The sequence below is a fragment of the Pogona vitticeps genome, chromosome 1, assembly GCF_051106095.1.
Source record: "Pogona vitticeps strain Pit_001003342236 chromosome 1, PviZW2.1, whole genome shotgun sequence".
In the NCBI taxonomy this organism is placed as follows: Eukaryota; Metazoa; Chordata; class Lepidosauria; order Squamata; family Agamidae; genus Pogona; species Pogona vitticeps.
Window position 1 is genome coordinate 190,516,702 of NC_135783.1, and position 18,750 is coordinate 190,535,451.

The 18,750-nt window shown below is 44.2% G+C and overlaps 1 protein-coding gene across 5 annotated transcripts in view; it reads right to left on the reverse strand.

Annotated features, from left to right (window-relative positions):
* GLS (glutaminase) overlaps window positions 1–18,750 on the reverse strand; it is a 104,158-nt gene that overhangs the window by 27,689 nt on the left and 57,719 nt on the right. For 3 of the 5 annotated variants that reach the window (XM_072979715.2, XM_078393425.1, XM_072979731.2), the window contains 2 exons: window positions 14,781–14,912; window positions 6,857–6,949 (listed from right to left, as the gene is read on the reverse strand). In XM_072979715.2, coding sequence (XP_072835816.2) covers window positions 6,857–6,949; window positions 14,781–14,912 — 225 coding nt within the window. Of the gene's footprint in view, window positions 1–376; window positions 1,372–4,811; window positions 5,403–6,856; window positions 6,950–14,780; window positions 14,913–18,750 lie in introns of those variants that run through there. The other 2 variants (XM_072979725.2, XM_072979721.2) reach the window with 2 other exon arrangements.

An 18,750-nucleotide genomic window follows, 5' to 3' on the forward strand; every position in this document is an offset into this window, starting at 1 on the left:
TATTGTACCTTCTCTTCCTAACACTTGGCCATGGCAAAAATGTACACAGGCGACAATGTGCAGTTCCTCTGACTGCACACAGCCAATGTGTTCCCAGAGTACCATACCAACTCTGATACGGCTACATAGGGAAATCAGAGAACTGGAAAGAGTAGCAAATAATTTAAGGGAAAAAAACCACTTACAGTACATAGAAGAGTAACAACTGCAATTCAAAATTTAACTAAAAATTAATGGTTCTGTTTGTGCTGAAACCATTTATTTATACAAAATGGTATTTCAATTTAAATAAATCACATTATGGGATGTATTTCCCAGTCCTAACTTCAAACAATGGTTTGACTGCAATATGAAAAGGAACAAAAATGCAAAGTGGTCAGCTTAAAATGCAATTTATTATAATACAAAAGGGAATGTGCCGATGATACATAAATAACATACAATACAAATGAAAAATGAAACACAACAAGCCACTTAAACTAATACAAAAATTAACATAAGCCAAAATGAAGTTGTAACACACGTATATTTCTAACGAAGCATTAATGATGCCAACAACAACAAAAAAGGAAATATGACAAATAAAACGCTTGAATATCAAGAACTGGTCTTGCTGTGAACACAAAGGTATATTAAGTACTGGGAATATTTAGACAAGAAGCATTTAACAGTAAGTCTGTTAACCTTTGATAGCATATTTATAACCATATGACATATTTTCCCGAGAATGGAGCCAGTGAACTATATAATCATGCCTGTTACACTGAAGTCTGCATTATATCTCCCAGGATCATACAGGACATCTGCACAAATGAAGTTTAAAGGAGCTCCTGCATTAACTGGTTTGTAACAGCTATACAAACCTACATTGACCAGACTGCTCATTCACTGTACAAATGTTCTTTTTCTGCACAAACAGGTGCTCACATAAATAGTGCAAGATGACTATTAACCCATCTATCAGGGTTTACGTATGAAACTATTAATCTACAATTTTCCATGGTGGTCCAGGGACTATCTTAGTAAAGAAATGTGTGCAATTTACTACATATTAGCAAGTCATAGGAGACCTACTAAATTCAGTCTTACAAAAAATATCAAACATCATATACCAAACGTTTCAGAAATATATATTTTGTAATTAACAATTGATGCCACTTGTCCAATAAAGAAGTTAGGCTGCTGCTAGGTCAGGATGAGGGCACTGCCTCCATCCAGCCTATTTTCAATCTAACTGAAACTCATTCTTTCAGCATCCGTTTCCATGTCATACAGACTAATTGTTTCATGGTCTTCCATAAGCCATCCATCACGTAAGACTTGTGGAGGTTCACCCTTCTCAAAGCGTGAGGCAGATGTCCCTACAGAAACCTGAGAGGACAAATATGCAGAATGGGGGAATATGCTCAAGGCCATGGTCAACTTGATCTCCCTCCAGAGAGAATCCACTTCCATCAACTTCAGGAGGACAGAATTCTTTTTATCAGTAATGTTTATTCCCATCAATTAGGGATAAACCCCAAGTAAACTAGTTGAAAAGAAAGCAATTCAACCAACAGAGTAAAACATAATCAGATAAAATCACAGAGGGACAGAGTAGCAACAAAAACAGTAAAAAGCATAATGTAATATAAGAACTGTAGGGTTTGCTTAAAGCCCCCCAAAGGCCCAAATGGATCTTCTAAGAAAGGAAATTCTGTTATCATAGGTCTATATCTGAAAAGGACACCCCCCTTGCTACCTACCAACCTGGCTGACAGCAGTGGTAATTCAGAAACTAGGGTTTCAAAGGCTGATATTTGAGTTTGGCCAGGTTTAAATATGTCAAGGTGTCACCTACAGTAGATCCCAAGACATTTTCACCCTTGGTGAGCCCCCTTCTTATTTCTCACTTCCAAACACCAGCATCCCAGCAAGAGGAATGGCATAAAAACAGCCGATGAGTCTCCTGGTGGCACGATTGGCCATTCAAATTTTATGGGGGGGCTTGTTTTAGACTTGAAATAATCTAAAATAGGCTAAATGGATCTATAGGGACACTTTAATGTGCTTCCTTGGAAGTTTCAGGTGGGATAATTGGCCATTTTTAATATGCTTCCTTGGTGGCTTCAGGTGGCAGAATTGGACATACATTTTCCCTTGGTGCAAGGGCATATATGAGGGATCCACTCTTTGTCCATGCCAGATAACAGTGCCATCACTCCCACAAATAATCCCATCCCCAGCCATTTAATGGATTTAAAACAGGGATGAAGGACACACATTTCCCTAGATGCTACTGGACTGCATCTCCTGTCATCCTTCACTGCTGACTACACCAGCCACGTCTGACAGGAGTTGCAGTCTATCAGCCTGTGGGTGCCACATGATCTCCACTCTTGTTTTAAATGGTTTACTAGGATTGTTAAATGAGTCCAGCAAACAGATAACTTGTACAGTTGAAGCTACATTGATGAGATATGATCTATCAAAAACATTCCAATTGTTTTAATTTTACACCAATAATCTTTAAACATTATTTTACAAACTGTCTTCAAAAACATCCTTACCAATTTGAATGGACACAGCTTGCACTCTGAATCACTCCAGTTCAATTGAATGCCTGCCCAAGTTTTTCCCATACTACTGAGGTCTTTATGAGCCACATTTCTCTTTTCCTACACTTGTGATGATTGTTCATTACATAGCTCCTGGACTGTATCTTTGCACAGGGCTTCAATTTGAAGACTTGGCATGATCTAAATTTTTCCTTTTGCTGAAATTTATTTGTATCAGCCTGGAAATACAACTACAGTGGTGCCCCGCTTAACGATTACCTCATTAAACGGTGAATCCGTTTGATGATGAGGTTTTGGCGATCGCTTTTGCGATCGCAAAATGTTTTAATGGGAAAAAATTCGTGTTACGATGATTGGTTCCCTGCTTTGGGAACCGATTTTTCGCTTTACGACGATCAGAAAACAGCTGATCGTCGGGTTTCAAAATGGCCGCCCGATGTGCAAAATGGCCCCCCACTGTTTTCAGGACTTAATTTTCACTGTACAGGCACTGGAAAATGGCCGCCCTATGGAGGATCTTCGCTGGACGATTAGGTATTTAGCCCATTGGAACACATTAACCATTTTTAATGCGTTTCAACGGGTTTTTCCCCCGCTTGACGACTATTTCGCTCTACAGCGATTTCACTGGAACAGATTAATGTCATCAAGTGAGGCACCACTGTACTACTATCTATTAAGAAGTCAAACTTTTCCCAATGAATTGTTATGATATAATTTTCCTTCCTAGGATTCTTCCAGGAAATAGACACAGTGAGCAAAGGTTGGAAGTAATCAATCACTAGTAAGCAATGTTGCTGCTCACAAAAATTAGATGCAGACGGCCAGGATTTTATTATTTGCATCACCTGGCTTAAATCCAATAATGTAAGTCTCAGCAGCAGACAGCTATTAGCAGTGAAGTCAGCAATTATATTTGTCACACACTAGCCATATGATTCTGGACCGAACAAGAAATACAAGTCAACCTTAGTTACATTATGCCTTAAGTACTACAATTTGCTCTGAATGAGGGTACAATCGAAGAGGGTCTGGGATGTTCAGTTGGTGCAACATGTACCAGCAAGGCTACTAACTGGTGCATAGTATTGTGATCACATGACCCCCAATACTGAAAGACCTGTACTGGTTGCCAATTGCTTACTGGGGCTAATTCAAGATGTTGGTTTTAATTTTCAAAGCTCTAAACAGCTTGGGTCCTGGCCATCTGAAGGACTGGCTGTTTCATTATGAACCTGTCTGGCCTTGAAGACCATTAGGAGACCTTCCAACAGTGTCAGAAGCCTGCCACAAAAATATGTGGGAGAGGGCCTTCTCCTGTGTGCCTCCTAGGCTATGGAATGAACCCTCTGTGCTAACTGTTCAACGAGCGGCAATTTGTTGCTAGAATTAAAATGATTAGACTTGCATTGGTGTAAATATTTGATGGATTCTGCCCAATTAATGTTCTTTACAAAAGAGTTAAGTAAATCTTAATTCTAAACCAAGACCCTTGAACTCGAATTCAGTAAAATAACAGTTACTGCAATCCCCCAGACACACTTAACAAGAAAGCAACAGAACAGGTTACAGTGGGGTCTTGACTTGAGAACTTAATCCGTATTGGAAGGCGGTTCTCAAGTCAAAAAGTCTGTAAGTCAAGTCTCCATTGACCTACAGTGCATTGAAAACCGATTAATCCCGTAACAGGCCGTTTTTGTTCCATTTTGGTTTTTTTCTGGTCTGTAAGTCAAATCTCAGTCTGCAAGTCAAACCTAAATTTTGCGGCCAGAGAAGTCTGTAACTCAAAAAGTCTGTAAGTCAAGCCGTCTGTAAGTCAAGGGTCCACTGTAAATTTACAAACAGGAAGGTTTCAATTTGCATTGGAAAGGGCCTATCCGCAGAATATATCTCAATCTGATTGGATAAACTGTTAAAATCATGTTTCCAAGATGGAAGTGTGAGTACCAGTGCACTTTTCTAATATTTTGCTAATAGAGGATTTATTTGGGCTTATATCCATTCTGAGTTTGTTTGTTTGTGTGTGTGTGTGTGTGTGTGTGTGTGTGTGTGCGCGCGCGCACGCACACACGCACGCACGCACGCACTGTAGAATATTAATATTTTAAAGAATTTAAGCTGATTCTATATACTGTTAGTATAGAATTGTTTATGTAAGCAATGGATCTGTCCATCCTATACAAGTAAAACAACTCACTGAAAATTACTAGACGGCTTCCAAATGTACAGGATTAAGACAGGAAAGTGGTCAAGGGGGGATTCTAACAAGGGGTTATTGTCTCCTAGAATTCTGGAGTCCCAAGAATAGTTATGCCAACTTATAAAAATTTATTATCTGAGAATAAAATTTTCTTGTATCTATGTCTTTGCTAATAATTATGCTATTTGTATTTTGCAGCACTGTAACATTTCTATGTATTTCCCAAACACACTTGGAAATCTCCTTTTGAATCACCTTCAAGCATGATACAGGTGAGAGTTTAAGATGACACACATTTTCAGGTTTTGTTTCAATCTGCTTTCTGAAGAAGCAACTGAAGCAATCTTTCTTGAATTGGATACTGATTTTGGTATGTCTAGCCATATTTACAAAATAGTGAAAACAAAAGAACAAAACGTAAACATCTGAAACTGTGCAATCTGGAGAAAATGAAGCATGTTTAAAAATGAAAAACTCTGAAACTGGAGCCCACTCCTTTAGTTTTGCTCTCCCTGACTTTCCATTCTATACACTACGGTAGTGGAGATGTCCTCATTTGACTCAGGTGACACTTTTTTCCACACAGTCTCTTTTAATGCAAGTTCGTGCTGAAGAGTCTCATAGTCCAATGGTCCAAAGGAATGCTATTTATTCAAGCAACATACATTATTTATTAGATTACCAGTGAAAGGAAACATTCTAGCATTAGCAATTAGCTAATACGGCATTTAGCAATTAGCATTTTCTGACTTTCAACTATCACCTTCCAAGTCCCTGCTGACACTGGTATGCAACCAATTTCACTTCTGAGAAAGAATGGGGGCGGTGTTGTGTAATTTGGATTGACGAATGACAACCACTCCCCCAAACAAGTTAGTTCATAGCAAAAAAAAGGCGGCAGTATTCTGACAGTAACACAAGAGGGTCTACATTTTACTAGGGTTATCAAAGTTCACTTTTCTCTTGTTATTATCATTCCAGTCTAAACTTTTACATTTCAGTGAATCATGTCAATTGTGACAGACCACAGCCTTCCACATAACTCTGCTCTAAATGACCAGGGGCTGTTCCTACAATGACATAGCCATTTCTGCCTACTTTAAGGCTAGGAGGAAGGTCTCTGTGTGTGTCTGGCCTCTTCATTATAGAAGCACTGGAAACCTTGATTCCTCATGAACAAGTAAGCAGGCTTTAGTAATCCAGTCCCACCTCCTAAATTGTATGTGGGGTAGAAAGGTGGGGACTGGGCCTAATCTCATACATATGAATCTCACACAAGATCACAGGCAAAAGAATCTTGGTGAACACAATTTCTGACCTCTTTATTAAGGCCAGTGACAAAATATCCTGTCCTGCCACTGACTAAAGTAATGACTGCTCAGACCCCACTAAGATCTTAAGAGGATCAGAAGAGAAAGATGACCAAAGTGTCAGAGTGTACACGAAACACTCTGTACCTGGTAGAAGTACAGCTAACTGGGAAGCCTTTTTTCCTTTTCACTACACTTTCTCTGAAAGGACAGAATCCTGCTAGAGACAATTCACTGCTTCTATACAAATTAGCAGGAATATCGGGACTCGTTCCTCACCAGTTTCGGGATAAAAACTGTTATCTAAAAAAGATATATTTTATATTCTATTTCTTTGAGGTGGGATTCTTTTTTAAAAATCCAAATTCTCTAATTACCTAGTAAAATACTTTTTAATATATTGTAGCTATGAAACGAACACTGACAGGATACACATTTGCTGTGCATGATGACTTTTATTCACAACTGGCCCAAAATGATTTCAGGCCCATCTGTAGGTGACAAACACATTGTTCCTTATCTTGCTTAAGGCTCGTCCAAATATGCCACACTCACGTATGCTTAAAGAAAGTCACAACTGGTGTGCTGCCAGAAACCAAATTAGTAGAAAAAACAGAACGAACACCAGTGACTGAAACACTGAAGACCTGGCATCTAGTCATGCAAGGTTTTGTATAAACAGTATTATCAACACTCCAGCTTAGTACGACTAACAGACTACCTGCCACGGAATAGTCACACCTGCATACACTTTACACAGAAATATCATGAAACAACCATAAACTTACCCGCTGGTCACCGCCTTCCCTGCGGGGATCAAGCTTCTTTGCAAAGTGTCTCAAGTTATCATAATTATGGAAATTGCACAAACCAACCAGATCCTGCAAAAGGGAGAACATCCTGTTGTTCTGTTTACATGCATGCCAATACAATTTCCAGTTACTGTGTTTCACTCTTCTGTAGTAGCTGGGTAGCATATGCAACAAAAAACACATCAAACAGGTTCCTGAGAAATCCCGCCCTCCACCATTGTGCAGCAACCAGAAGATGACATGACTGTACAGCATTTGAATAAATGTAGATTGCTGTACATGAAAAGAATAAAACATGCCTTGAAAATAAGCCCTACTGCATTTTCGGAGCAAAAATTAATATAAGACCCTGTCTTATTTTCCAGGAAACACGGTATGTACAGGTTTATAGGGTATAAAAATGCAATCAACTGTAATTTTAAGGTTGAGGTAAAAATACCTCTGCACTTTGTGAAAACTCTTTCCTCCTGAAAATAAAATATTTCTTTGCAGTGCTTGTTTAACAGCTTGCACGTTTTCTAGTAACAATGACATTATGATATAACAATGTTATTATGGAAAGGGGAAGAAGCAGAATGTTGATTAAGATAGCCTTGGCAACAGAACCCCTGGACTGAACGTGATGCTGCTAAATGCCAGAAAACATCACTTATATGGGACCTAATTCTGAAGCACGCTGATCTGGCTTGCATTACAAAGACCAAAGGTTAGGGGAGTCAATCTCTTCCCACCTGGGTTTTCTATGGAGCAGCAAGACTGATCTGGGGGTGCAATGGGGAATGACAGTGATCTGTCATGATTCTTTTCTCCTTGCTGCCTCTGCCCCCTCCCCCATTTTTTGTTCTGTTAATGCACCACTCACTGTTCTGCTCACCAGTCTCCGCTCCTTCAGTTGGGAGACTAACATCCACATCGAGGCCAGTTTATCAGGACTGACTTCATGCCCTTCATGACAACCATGAGGCTGTCCCAAGTAGCACTAAGACTGCTAAAGTTGATGGGCGTATGGTCTAGACATTATTTTCTGTGTTGTGTATGCTGATAATGATCTAGGTGTGGTGTAGCTTTCAACAGCTCTATTGTCATGAACAGATCACCATTTGGTGGGGCTTAGGCCAGCAGGAACCCACAGCAGGGGTGGGAGGGGCCAATTAAGATGGTCCACCCAGTAGCCTGATGGATTTTGGGAAGTTTCCTGTCATCTCAGCAGGTGGTCCAATCAAAGCTCTGACTGATCCCTGCAACAGAGAAATGATCAGGGGCTTTCTACAGTCAAAGTCACTCAGATTTGCTCTGACTTGGGTGCTGTAGTCCTGGGGATGGAACTTCGACTCCTGCTTGTTCCATGATAATGGATACATTTCAATCTACACACCCTGATAATCTGAACAATATCTTTAGAGAGATTAAAGCAACCAAATGCATGCTAAATCCTTGATTTTAGAAGGTGATTCCTGCCGAGGAGCTTCCAATGGGTGGCTGCCATACTTTTTTACTGCCATACTTCTGAATTGTTTTTAACTTAATTGTCTTTGCATAATATAATTTCAATATGATTACTTCAGTTGTGAGGTACCTTGAGTTTTGGTGGAAATGTTGGACGCAAATAAATAAAAAAGAGGTTACTTACCTGTAACCACAGTTCTTTGAATGGTCCTCTGTGAATTCACACATATGGGTATTGTCTGCGCCTGCGCTGACTGTCTCGGAAGATTCTAGAGCTAAAAGTAACAATTTTAGGGTGTGATCCTCCATGAGGTATATGCTCCTCCCACCCACCATCTTCCCCAGTTCCTTAATTTTATCCGCCAGGTATGAAGGAAAGAATTAATTAAATAATTACATAGTTAACCCGTGACGGATAGAGGGGAAGGATGGGCAGGTTGTGTGAATTCACAGAGGACCACTCAAAGAACTATGGTTACAGGTAAGTAACCTCTTTTTCTTTTTCGTGGTCTCTGTGAATGCACACATATGGGTGACTAGCAAGCTGCACTTACCCGTTGGTGGGTCGTCACGGTAAGAAGGATGACAGGACAGCTCTGCAGAATGCAGCATCTTGGCGTGCTCTGACGTCGAGCCGGTAGTGCTTGACAAACGTGGATGGTGTGGACCACGTAGCGGCATGACAGATGTCAGGAACCTCGGTGCCACGCTGAAAGGCAGTAGAGGTGGACAGCGCCCTGGTGGAATGAGCTGTCAAATGTTCTGGAGGGGATTTCCCCGACAAGCTGTAAGCAAGGGAGACAGTCTGTACAATCCAACGTGCTATGGATTGAGAGGAGGCTAAGTCCCCTTTATTTGGGCCGTGGAAGCATAGAAAGAGTTTATTGGACTTTCTAAAAGTCTTTGTCCTTTCGACGTAGAAAGCCAGGACATGTCTGACATCGAGATTATGGAGCATATGTTCTAGGGGTGACGAAGGAGATTTGAAGAAGCAGGGTAGTATAATGGGTTGGTTGAGGTGGAAGTCGGAGACCACCTTCGGGAGAAAGGAAACGTCAAAATAAAGAGTCACTTTATCGGGGTGAAACTGGATAAAGGGAGGATCGGCTCGAAGAACAGCGAGTTCACTAGCCCGTTTGGCTGATGTGATTGCAACAAGGAAGGCCGATTTAAGTCAGGAATTTGAGGTCAATGGACACCATGGGCTCAAACAGAGGCCGCATCAAGGCATTAAGAACCAGCTGCAGTGACCACTGGGGGGGTGATACGTTGTTGAGGAGGGCAAATGTTGTTAACCCCTTTGAGGAACTTCAGTTGGGTGAGAAAACAACTTGGAGGAGGGAGTCGTCGGGCTGGTGAGCCATAATGGCTGAAAGATAGACCTTTAATGTAGACTGATAAAGGCCGAAAATGAAGAGATGGAGGAGAGAGGCGAGCAGAGTCTTCAGGGAAACAGGTATAGCAGATAAGTGATTGTCCCGAGTATACTTTAAGAAAGACTTCCATTTGTTTTCGTATAGGAGGGTAGTGGAAGGTTTTCGGGCTCAAAGAAGAACCTGCATCATATCGGGAGTATCCTCCATGCTGCAAGACTGAGAGAGGCGACGTCTGGGTGAAGAACGAGGCCGTGGTCGAGCGAGAGGAGATCTGGGTGGAGAGGAAGGTGGAGCATGTCCGACAACATCGAGACCAGGTGAGTGAACCATGGCAGGCGGGGCTATCAGGATGGCAGTGGCCCCGTCCTGTCGGAAACGGACAATCACCCACTGGATGAGAGGCAGAGGGGGAAATACGTATAGGAGATCTTGAGACTAGTCCATCAGGAACGTGTCTCCCAGAGAGTTGCTGTCCCGACCAGCTCTGGAGCAGAACCGGGGACATTTGTTGGCATCGGCTGCAAAGAGGTCTATTGAGGGTGTGCCCCATCGTTGGCACAGCCGCTGGAATATGACATCGTTCAGAGTCCATTTGTGTGTTCTCGTCGGTAGCCGACTGAGCCGATCTGCCAAGGTGTGGTCGTCTGTGGAAATGTGGACGGCAATAGGGAAAACATGGTGGGAACAGCACCACTCCCAGAAGTCGACCGCTAGGTACAGCAGGGAAGGGGAATGGGTACCCCCTTGCTTGTTGACATAAAAAAAGTGCAGTGGTGTTGTCTGTTGCCAACTGCACCACTTGTCCTCGAATGAGGGGAAGGAAGGCATGGAACGCTTTGATGATTGCTAATAGTTCTAGATGGTTTATGTGAAGTGGCAGCTCCTGTCTGGACCAGAGTCCGTGAACTGTGTGCTGGAGGCAATGAGCACCCCAACCCGTGGGGCTGGCGTCGGTTGTGACCTGTATGGAAGGTCCTAGAGATGAGAAGAGCCTGCCGATGAGAAGGTTGTCTGGACGAGTCCACCAGTCGAGCTGAGAGGCTAGCTCTGATGTCACCGGTAACAGGGCCGACAGAGGGTCTGTGAGCAGATTGAACAGGGAAAGAAACCATGCCTACAGGGATTGCATTTTGAGCCTGGCGTTGACAATGGCTGTCGTCTACGCCATGAGCCCCAGGAGGTGTTGGGCGTGATGTGCCGAAACAGAGTGATGTGTTTGAAAAAGGCAGACAGCCTTTTGAATTTTCCTGATCCTGTCGAGAGGCAGGAAAGCTCTTGCACGGAGGGAGTCCACCTCCATGCCTATGAACTTGGCCGTTTGCTTTGGGGTCAAGTGTGACTCTTCGAGGTTGATCTTGAGACCGAGATTGCAGAGCGTATGGAGGGTTACGTCCCGTGCTTTTATGGCATGGTGGTACGATGTCGCCACTATCAACCAGTCGTTGATATAGGGATAAATGTTTATTCCCTGCAGTCTGAGGAAGGCAGCTACCAGCGCCATACACTTGGTGAAAGTCCGTTGGGCGGTGGAGAGCCCGAATGGGAGGGCGCAAAATTGGAAGGCAGTGCCGTTGAAATGAAACTGGAGGAATTTTTGGTGTTCCGGGTGAATGGATATATGAAAATAGGCGTCCTGCAGGTCGATAATTATGAACCAGTCTCCCTGGGAAACCAAAGGGATAATAGAGTCCAGTGTAAGCATACGGAATTTGCGGGGAGATATGAAACGGTTGAGATGGGTAAGATCAAGGATGGGGCTGAGGCCTCCATCTTTCTTAGGAACAGTAAAGTATTTTGAGTAGAAACCGTTGAGGGAGTCCGAAGAAGGGACTGGAAAAATGGCATGTTTTGGAGAAGTTTTGTGACCTCGTCCTGCAAAACAGAAGAGTAGGGGGTGTATCGAATGAACCCCAACGGAGGTAGTTCGGAGAACTCTATGAGGTAGCCAGAAGCTATAATGGGTAGAACCCATTTGTCTGAGGTAATGAATCGCCAACAATGGAAAAATGGGGCCAGTTTGGTACAGTTCACTGGGCAGAGAGGGATATCAGACAAGGGAGGCATAGGTAGTTGTCAATATTGCTTACCCTTTCGTTGTCCTTTTCGAAAGGATTGGCATTGGTGAGGCAGGGTATGAGGTCGGTACGATGCCATCAGGGGTTGAGGGGCAGGTAAGGACCTGTCAGCTTGATGGGGGCGATATTGTCTATAAGGTTGGAACCTCTGATTTTGATATTGTTTAGGATGATACTGGCCCTAATGGTAGAAGGGCCGTTGATAGGCGGAAGACGGCTGGACAGAATAACAGCGTGCAGTCTTACGCTTCTTATGGAAGTCTTCCATGGTGTCATAAGTTGTGGAGTTGAACAGGCCGGCACCGTCAAAAGGCAAATCCTCAATTCTGGACTTGGTGTCATCAGATTGTGGAGGATTTAAGCCAGGCATGGCGTCGAATAGAAATAGAGGTGACTAGAGTTTTAGAAGCGGCCTCAGCGGAGTGTCGTGCCGCGATCCTCTGATACTTGGCAAGAGAAATAGCCTGTGAATGGATGTTGATGAGGTCGGATCTCATGGGTTCAGGAGATGATTCAATGAAAGGAAGGACATGATTCCAAAGATGACGCTGAAAAGCGCCCATAGTTGCTTGATAACTGATGCTTCTGAGCAAGAAGGCTTGCAGAGAGTAAATTCGTTTGGCCATCGTGTCGACTTTCCTGCCGTCCTTATTGGCGAGGATAGGTTTGGACTTAGCCTGAGATTGAGCTCGACTAGACTCGACGATGATAGAATTAGGTACTGTATGTTTGTTGAGGAATTTGGCATCGGCACCATGGGTCCTATAGAGGCCATCGGTGCGGCAAGAGATCTGCATGATTGAAGGGGGTTTTCCCCAAGTGTCCTTGATAAGTTGAAGGATAGACTTGTTAAAGGGGAGACTCAAAAGACCGGGACGCTCCTGGTTAATGTCATCGAACACCAGGTCGGCATCAGCGGACGGGGGTTGTTCAGTGTCGAGATTTAGGGCTTGTGCCATCTGAAAGATGAGGGTTGAATAAGAGAAGTCATCCGAGGAGGATGAAGCATGGCTGCCCCTCGTATCTGGAATAGGAGGGGGAAGGTCAGGCTCATGGGAGGACTGAGAGTGTTGTGCCTCCGAAGATGCAGGGGAGCCTGGAGACGAAGGGTAGTCCGATGGGCCAAAGCCTTCCATCGGGGGAGCTTGATGCCCTTGGGGTGGAAAGTCTTCAAAAGGGCCCTGATATGTTACCGGGTCCAGCATCGAGGGTGCAGGACGCATTGGTAGGGCCTCGCAAACCTTGTCTCGCATTTGCTTCGATGGGACGAGGGGGCGAACGGGCGGAGCCGAAACTGCCGGGGCCGAGGCAGTCGCACGGAGGCGGCTTGAGTCCACAAAGGGAACAGCATGGGGGAGTTCCGGCGTCGTTTTTGGCCATTTAGCCTGCTCAGGCTGGAACCTCTCGTACTAGGATTGCCACATGAAGGGGGTCAAAATGGTATGGTACGATTGGAAAAGGGCATAAATCGCCTTGCGATGGGACCGACCTCGGTGGAGAGAGGTGCTTTTGTTTCTCCGTTCTCTTCCATGGAGGCGAAGGGGGAACCTCCAGATCGGATGCCAAGCTTTCAGCTGCCCACCCTGAGTCAGGGTTGGAATGGGCTGACTCTGGTGCAGTCGCGCTGAGGTCAATGCTCGGGGTTTGGGGCGGCATCGTGGGGAGGGGCGCAACATCATGGGCATCATCTCCGTCCAAGGCTAAATCAGGGGCTTCTCTGGATGATTCCTCGAGGATAGGGGAAGGCTGAGGGGGCTCCACTCTAGGAAGTTTGTCCTTTCCGGGCCTCTTAGGGGCAGGTTTCGGTTTTTTCTTCGAGCTGGGATCGTGAGCTCGAGACTTCTGAGAAGAGGGCAGCTTGTGCTTACCAGACGATTGTGCTTTTTCAGCAGTGTCCTTAACTGGTAGCATGGAGGTAGAATCAGAGGTAGACTGGCCCGCTGGAAGTCTATTGGCTGAAAGGGCAGGAGATCTAGCCGCTTCTGAAGACAAAGTAGGAGGATTCATGGCTGTTTGCCAAAGGTAAGACCGAAGTCTTTGGAGCCTGTGTTTAAGTGCCGGCTTGGTTAAATTTTTACAAGCAGGACACGAATGGGTAGGATGTTCCTCACCCAAACAAAAAAGGCACTGATTATGACTGTCAGAAAGTGCAATTTTATTCGCACAGGTCGTACACCTTTTAAAAGGAGACGGTGAGGCCATAAGCAAAGAACCAGGGAAGGGGGGGAAAGGGGGGGAAAGGGGGAAAAAAGACTGTGGGGAGCTGATCAGGCAAACAAAAGACATGGGGGATCACTAAGTAGGTAATTAAAACAAACAAAAGCTCAAAAGAGCCTAGAAAAATAGCCAAAAGGCTACTAGCCAAGCGCTCAATCTTTCCTGAGAACCATTCAGCTTGGCGGAAAAAAGGAACTGGGGAAGATGGTGGGTGGGAGGAGCATATACCTCGTGGAGGATCACACCATAAAATTGTTACTTTTAGCTCTAGAATCTTCCGAGAGAGTCAGCGCAGGCGCAGACAATACCCATATGTGTGCATTCACAGAGGCCACGAAAAAGAATAAAATTTAGATTAGGAATGATGAAGGCTAAGATGAATACACAAGCAGGAAGATAATTACAGTGGTGCCTTGCTTGATGACGTTGATCCGTTCCAGAGAAATCGCTGTAGAGCGAAATCGTCGTCAAGCGAAAGTAAAAAGCCCATTAGAATGCATTAGAAACCGGTTAATGCGTTCTAATGGGCGAAATACCTCATTGTAAAGCGAAGATCCTCCATAGGGCGGACATTTTCTGCTCCCTGTGGAGCGAAGAAACCGTCCCTAACACAGCGGGGAGCCATTTTGAACAGTGGGCGATCGCAAAAACCTAATCGTTAAGTGGATTCATCATGGAGTGGGGTAATCGTTTAGCGGGGCACCACTATATCACCTCGATGCAAACCACCATGTGAGTGTTTTTAAAAGACAACAACTTTAAAATGAGACAAGAGTGCTTACTTACATGACAAAAGTGTATCCCCTTAACACTGTTTCCCATCTTGTCCAGGGGAGGTGACCAGCACATCATACCCATAACATTAGGAACAACCAAGATAATACCACCAGCAACTCCTGATTTTGCAGGAAGACCAACCTGTATTAAATGAAAATAAAATAATGTTCCAGTGTGAAATACTGACAGTATCATGACTGGTTATTCACTAATCATCTGACAATAGCAGAAAGCCCTATACAGTCAATGAGACAGCAGTCCTGATCCATTAGTCTTTTACCTACTCCTTGGGAGCAACAAGCAGTAGGTAAATGACTAATGATATTAAAATGTGAGCTAGGCACTGAGATGAAGACAAAGGCCTATGTATGCACATGACCCTACCATATCTTCCGAACATGCCCACAAACAAAGCATTATGACAACAACAGCAGTATTATTTACACTATCAAATGTAACGAAGGAAAGGAGCTCTCTGGAAGGAGAGAGCCTAGCAATAAGGGTAACAGATCAAATAAAGATTCAAAACATGTCAATATAAAATAAAGTACAGTGGTGCCTTGCACAGCGAGGTTAATCCGTTCCGGATTAACCCTCGCTGTGTGAAAGCATCGTTGAACGGGGCAGGAAAAGCCATTGGAATGCATTAAACATGGTTTAATGTGTTCCAATTGGGCCGAATACTCACAGTTCAGCGATGCTTTCCTATGGCTGGCAGCCATTTTCGCGCCCTCCCCTCGCTTAACGAGGGCGCGAAAATGCTGCACGCGGCCATTTTGGGGCTTCCAGCGGCCATTTTGTAGCTGCGGAACAGCTGATCGGCGGGTCGCAAAGCGAAGGTCGGTAAGCGAACCGCTTACCGACCTTCGCTCTGCGATTTTCGCCCATTGGGGCCGTCACTCTGTGATCACATTAGCGATCGAAAAAACGTCCCCGTAGAGCGAATTCATCGCTCTACGGGGTGCTCGTTGTGCGAGGCACCACTGTATAAAGCTTTCTTCTTCACTGGCATCAATCAAAAGGAGATAAATATATAGTGGAACCTCTACTTACGAACGTCCCTAGGTACGAACATTTCAAGATACGAACTGCTCCGGCCGCAAAATTTTGCCTCTACTTGTGGCCGGAGCTTCAAGGTACGAACGGAAAAAAGCAGGGGAAAAGGGCCTGAAATGTAAATTTGCTAACTGTTGATGGCGAAGAGGATGCTTCTTTCTAGCTCTTTCGGCCCAACGGTTAGGAAAAGGGAGGCTCAGCCTCCCGGGCTTCCAGCGCCGCTGCAATCAGTGGGTCTACTCACAAGTAAGTGCCGCAGAAGGTGCAGTCTACTCATGAGTAAGTGCCAACAAAAAGGGGGTCTGTTTGTGAGTAAACCCTGCCAAAAGCTGTGGACCGGGCGTGTGGCAGTGGCGCAGGAGGAAGAAGGAGAAGAGCGGTCGGGGCAGCTTTGGAAGCCTGGAAAGCCTCTGCAGAGGCTTTGGACAGGTAAGGTGCTGCTTTTTCCTTTTAAAAAAGTGGGTGGATTTTGGAAGGTAGGTTTGGGCCGGTGGGGGTATGTTTCTGTTTTTTTTTGTTTGTTTGTTTTGTTTTTGGTGATTCTTTTCTTTGGCCGGAACGAATTAATGTGTTTTCAATGCATTCCTATGGGAAATGGTGCTTCTACTAACAAACATTTCTACTTATGAACACCGCTCCAATACGGATTAAGTTTGTAGGTAGCGGTTCCACTGTATAGGCCTTCAATCAGCAGTTGCATCAAAGGCAACTATTCCATTATTTGCAGGTGTTGTTTGTGAATCAAGCAGAGGGGCTGACCAACATTCTGGTGGCATGTGCCTCCCTGCAGCCATGAGTTACATATGGCCATTTAGGAAGCACTAATGTGAAATCTTTTGGGTGTCTCTGCACACGTGGGTGTCGGTAATTACACAAGAAACGACACTTCTCAGAACCTACTAGTAATGTCAAACTTATGTCCAAGGGTTATTTAGTTATTTAGTTTAACTTGGGTGTTCCCACACTTAATGCTATCTTTAACGGCCTGAGTGGCCTCTGTGACTGAGTGTGCAATCAGATGGGGCTTTGTATTGTGGTTTAAGACATAAGACATAAGACATAAGAAATTTATTTGTCATTGCGCTCACAAGTGGGTGCAACGAAATGAGGTGCTCTTCCGCAAGGTAAAACTGGACAACACTACAAAAAAAGTTAAAATATACACAACTTTCACCATCCAAATATAGATACCCCATTTTCTCTCAGCAATTAAAATTCCACCAAAAACCTATGGCCCCGCATTTAAACTCAATACTGCACTTGGGTAAAAACTGTTCTTGAATCTGCTTGTCCTTGCTTTCAATACCCTGAATCTCCTTCCTGATGGTAATAATTTAAAGAGCTGATGTCCCGGATGAGAGGAGTCTTTCAGTATGTTAGATATCTTCCTCTTACATCTGTTCTTATACAATTCTTCCAAAGAGGGGAGTGAACAGCCAATGATGTTTTGGGCCGTCTTAATCACCCTTTGAATTGCCTTTTTCTCTGCCACTGTGCAGCTCGTGAACCATACACAGGGACAGTAGGATAATATGCTCTCAATCGAACTCCGATAGAAGGTGATCAACAAACTCTCAGTCAATTGTTGCTTTCTAAGAATCCTTAGAAAACACAACCGTTGTTGTGCCTTCCTGATTAACGCAGCGGTGTTTGCACTCCAAGTCAGGTCATTTGTTATGATAGTCCCAAGAAACTTACATTCAACCACCTGTTCCACACAAACTCCATCTATATACAGTGGCTGAATGTCTGCTCTTTTTTTCCTATAGTCCACTATGAATTCCTTGGTTTTTTGGATGTTAAATAAAAGATTGTTTTTTTTGCACCAGCGGGATAGCTGTAATACCTCGTCCCGATACGCAGACTCATCATTCCCAGAGATAAGTCTAGTGTAGTGTGTGTGTTTAGTCGTTTAGTCGTGTCCGACTCTTCGTGACCCCATGGACCAGAGCACGCCAGGCCCTCCTGTCTTCTACTGCCTCCCGGAGTTGGGTCAGGTTCATGTTGGTTGCTTCGCAGACACTGTCCAGCCATCTCATCCTCGGTCGTCCCCTTCTCCTCTTGCCATCACACCTTCCTAACATCAAGGTTTTTTCCAAGGACTCTTTTCTTCTCATGAGATGGCCAAAGTACTGGAGCCTCAGCTTCAGGATCTGTCCTTCCAGTGAGCACTCAGGCTTGATTTCCTTCAAAATGGACAGGTTTGTTCTCTTTGCAGTCCAGGGGATTCTCAAGAGCCTCCTCCAGCACCACAATTCAAAGGCATCAATTCTTCGGCGGTCTGCTTTCTTTATGGTCCAGCTCTCACTTCCATACATCACGACAGGAAAAACCATAGCTTTGACTATTCGGACTTTTGTCGGCAAGGTGATGTCTCTGCTTTTCAAGATGCTGTCAAGATTTGTCATCGCTTTCCTCCCAAGAAGAAGGCGTCTTTTAATTTCAGGGCTGCTGTCTCCATCTGCAGTGATCATGGAGCCCAGGAAGATAAAATTTGACACTGCCTCCATATCTTCCCCTTCTATTTCCCAGGAGGTGATGGGACCAGTGGCCATGATCTTAGTTTTTTTGATGTTGAGTTTCAGACCATTTTTTGCACTCTCCTCTTTCACTCTCATTACAAGGTTCTTTAATTCCTCCTCACTTTCTGCCATCAGAGTGGTATCATCTGCATATCGGAGGTTGTTGATATTTCTTCCGGCAATCTTAATTCCGGCTTGGGTTTCTTCCAGTCCAGCCTTCCGCATGATGTATTCTGCATATAAGTTAAATAAGCTGGGGGACAATATACAGCCTTGCCGTACTCCTTTCCCAATTTTGAACCACTCAGTTGTTCCATGACCAGTCCTAACTGTTGCTTCCTGTCCCACATATAGGTTTCTCAGGAGACAGATAAAGTGGTCAGGCACTCCCATTTCTTTAA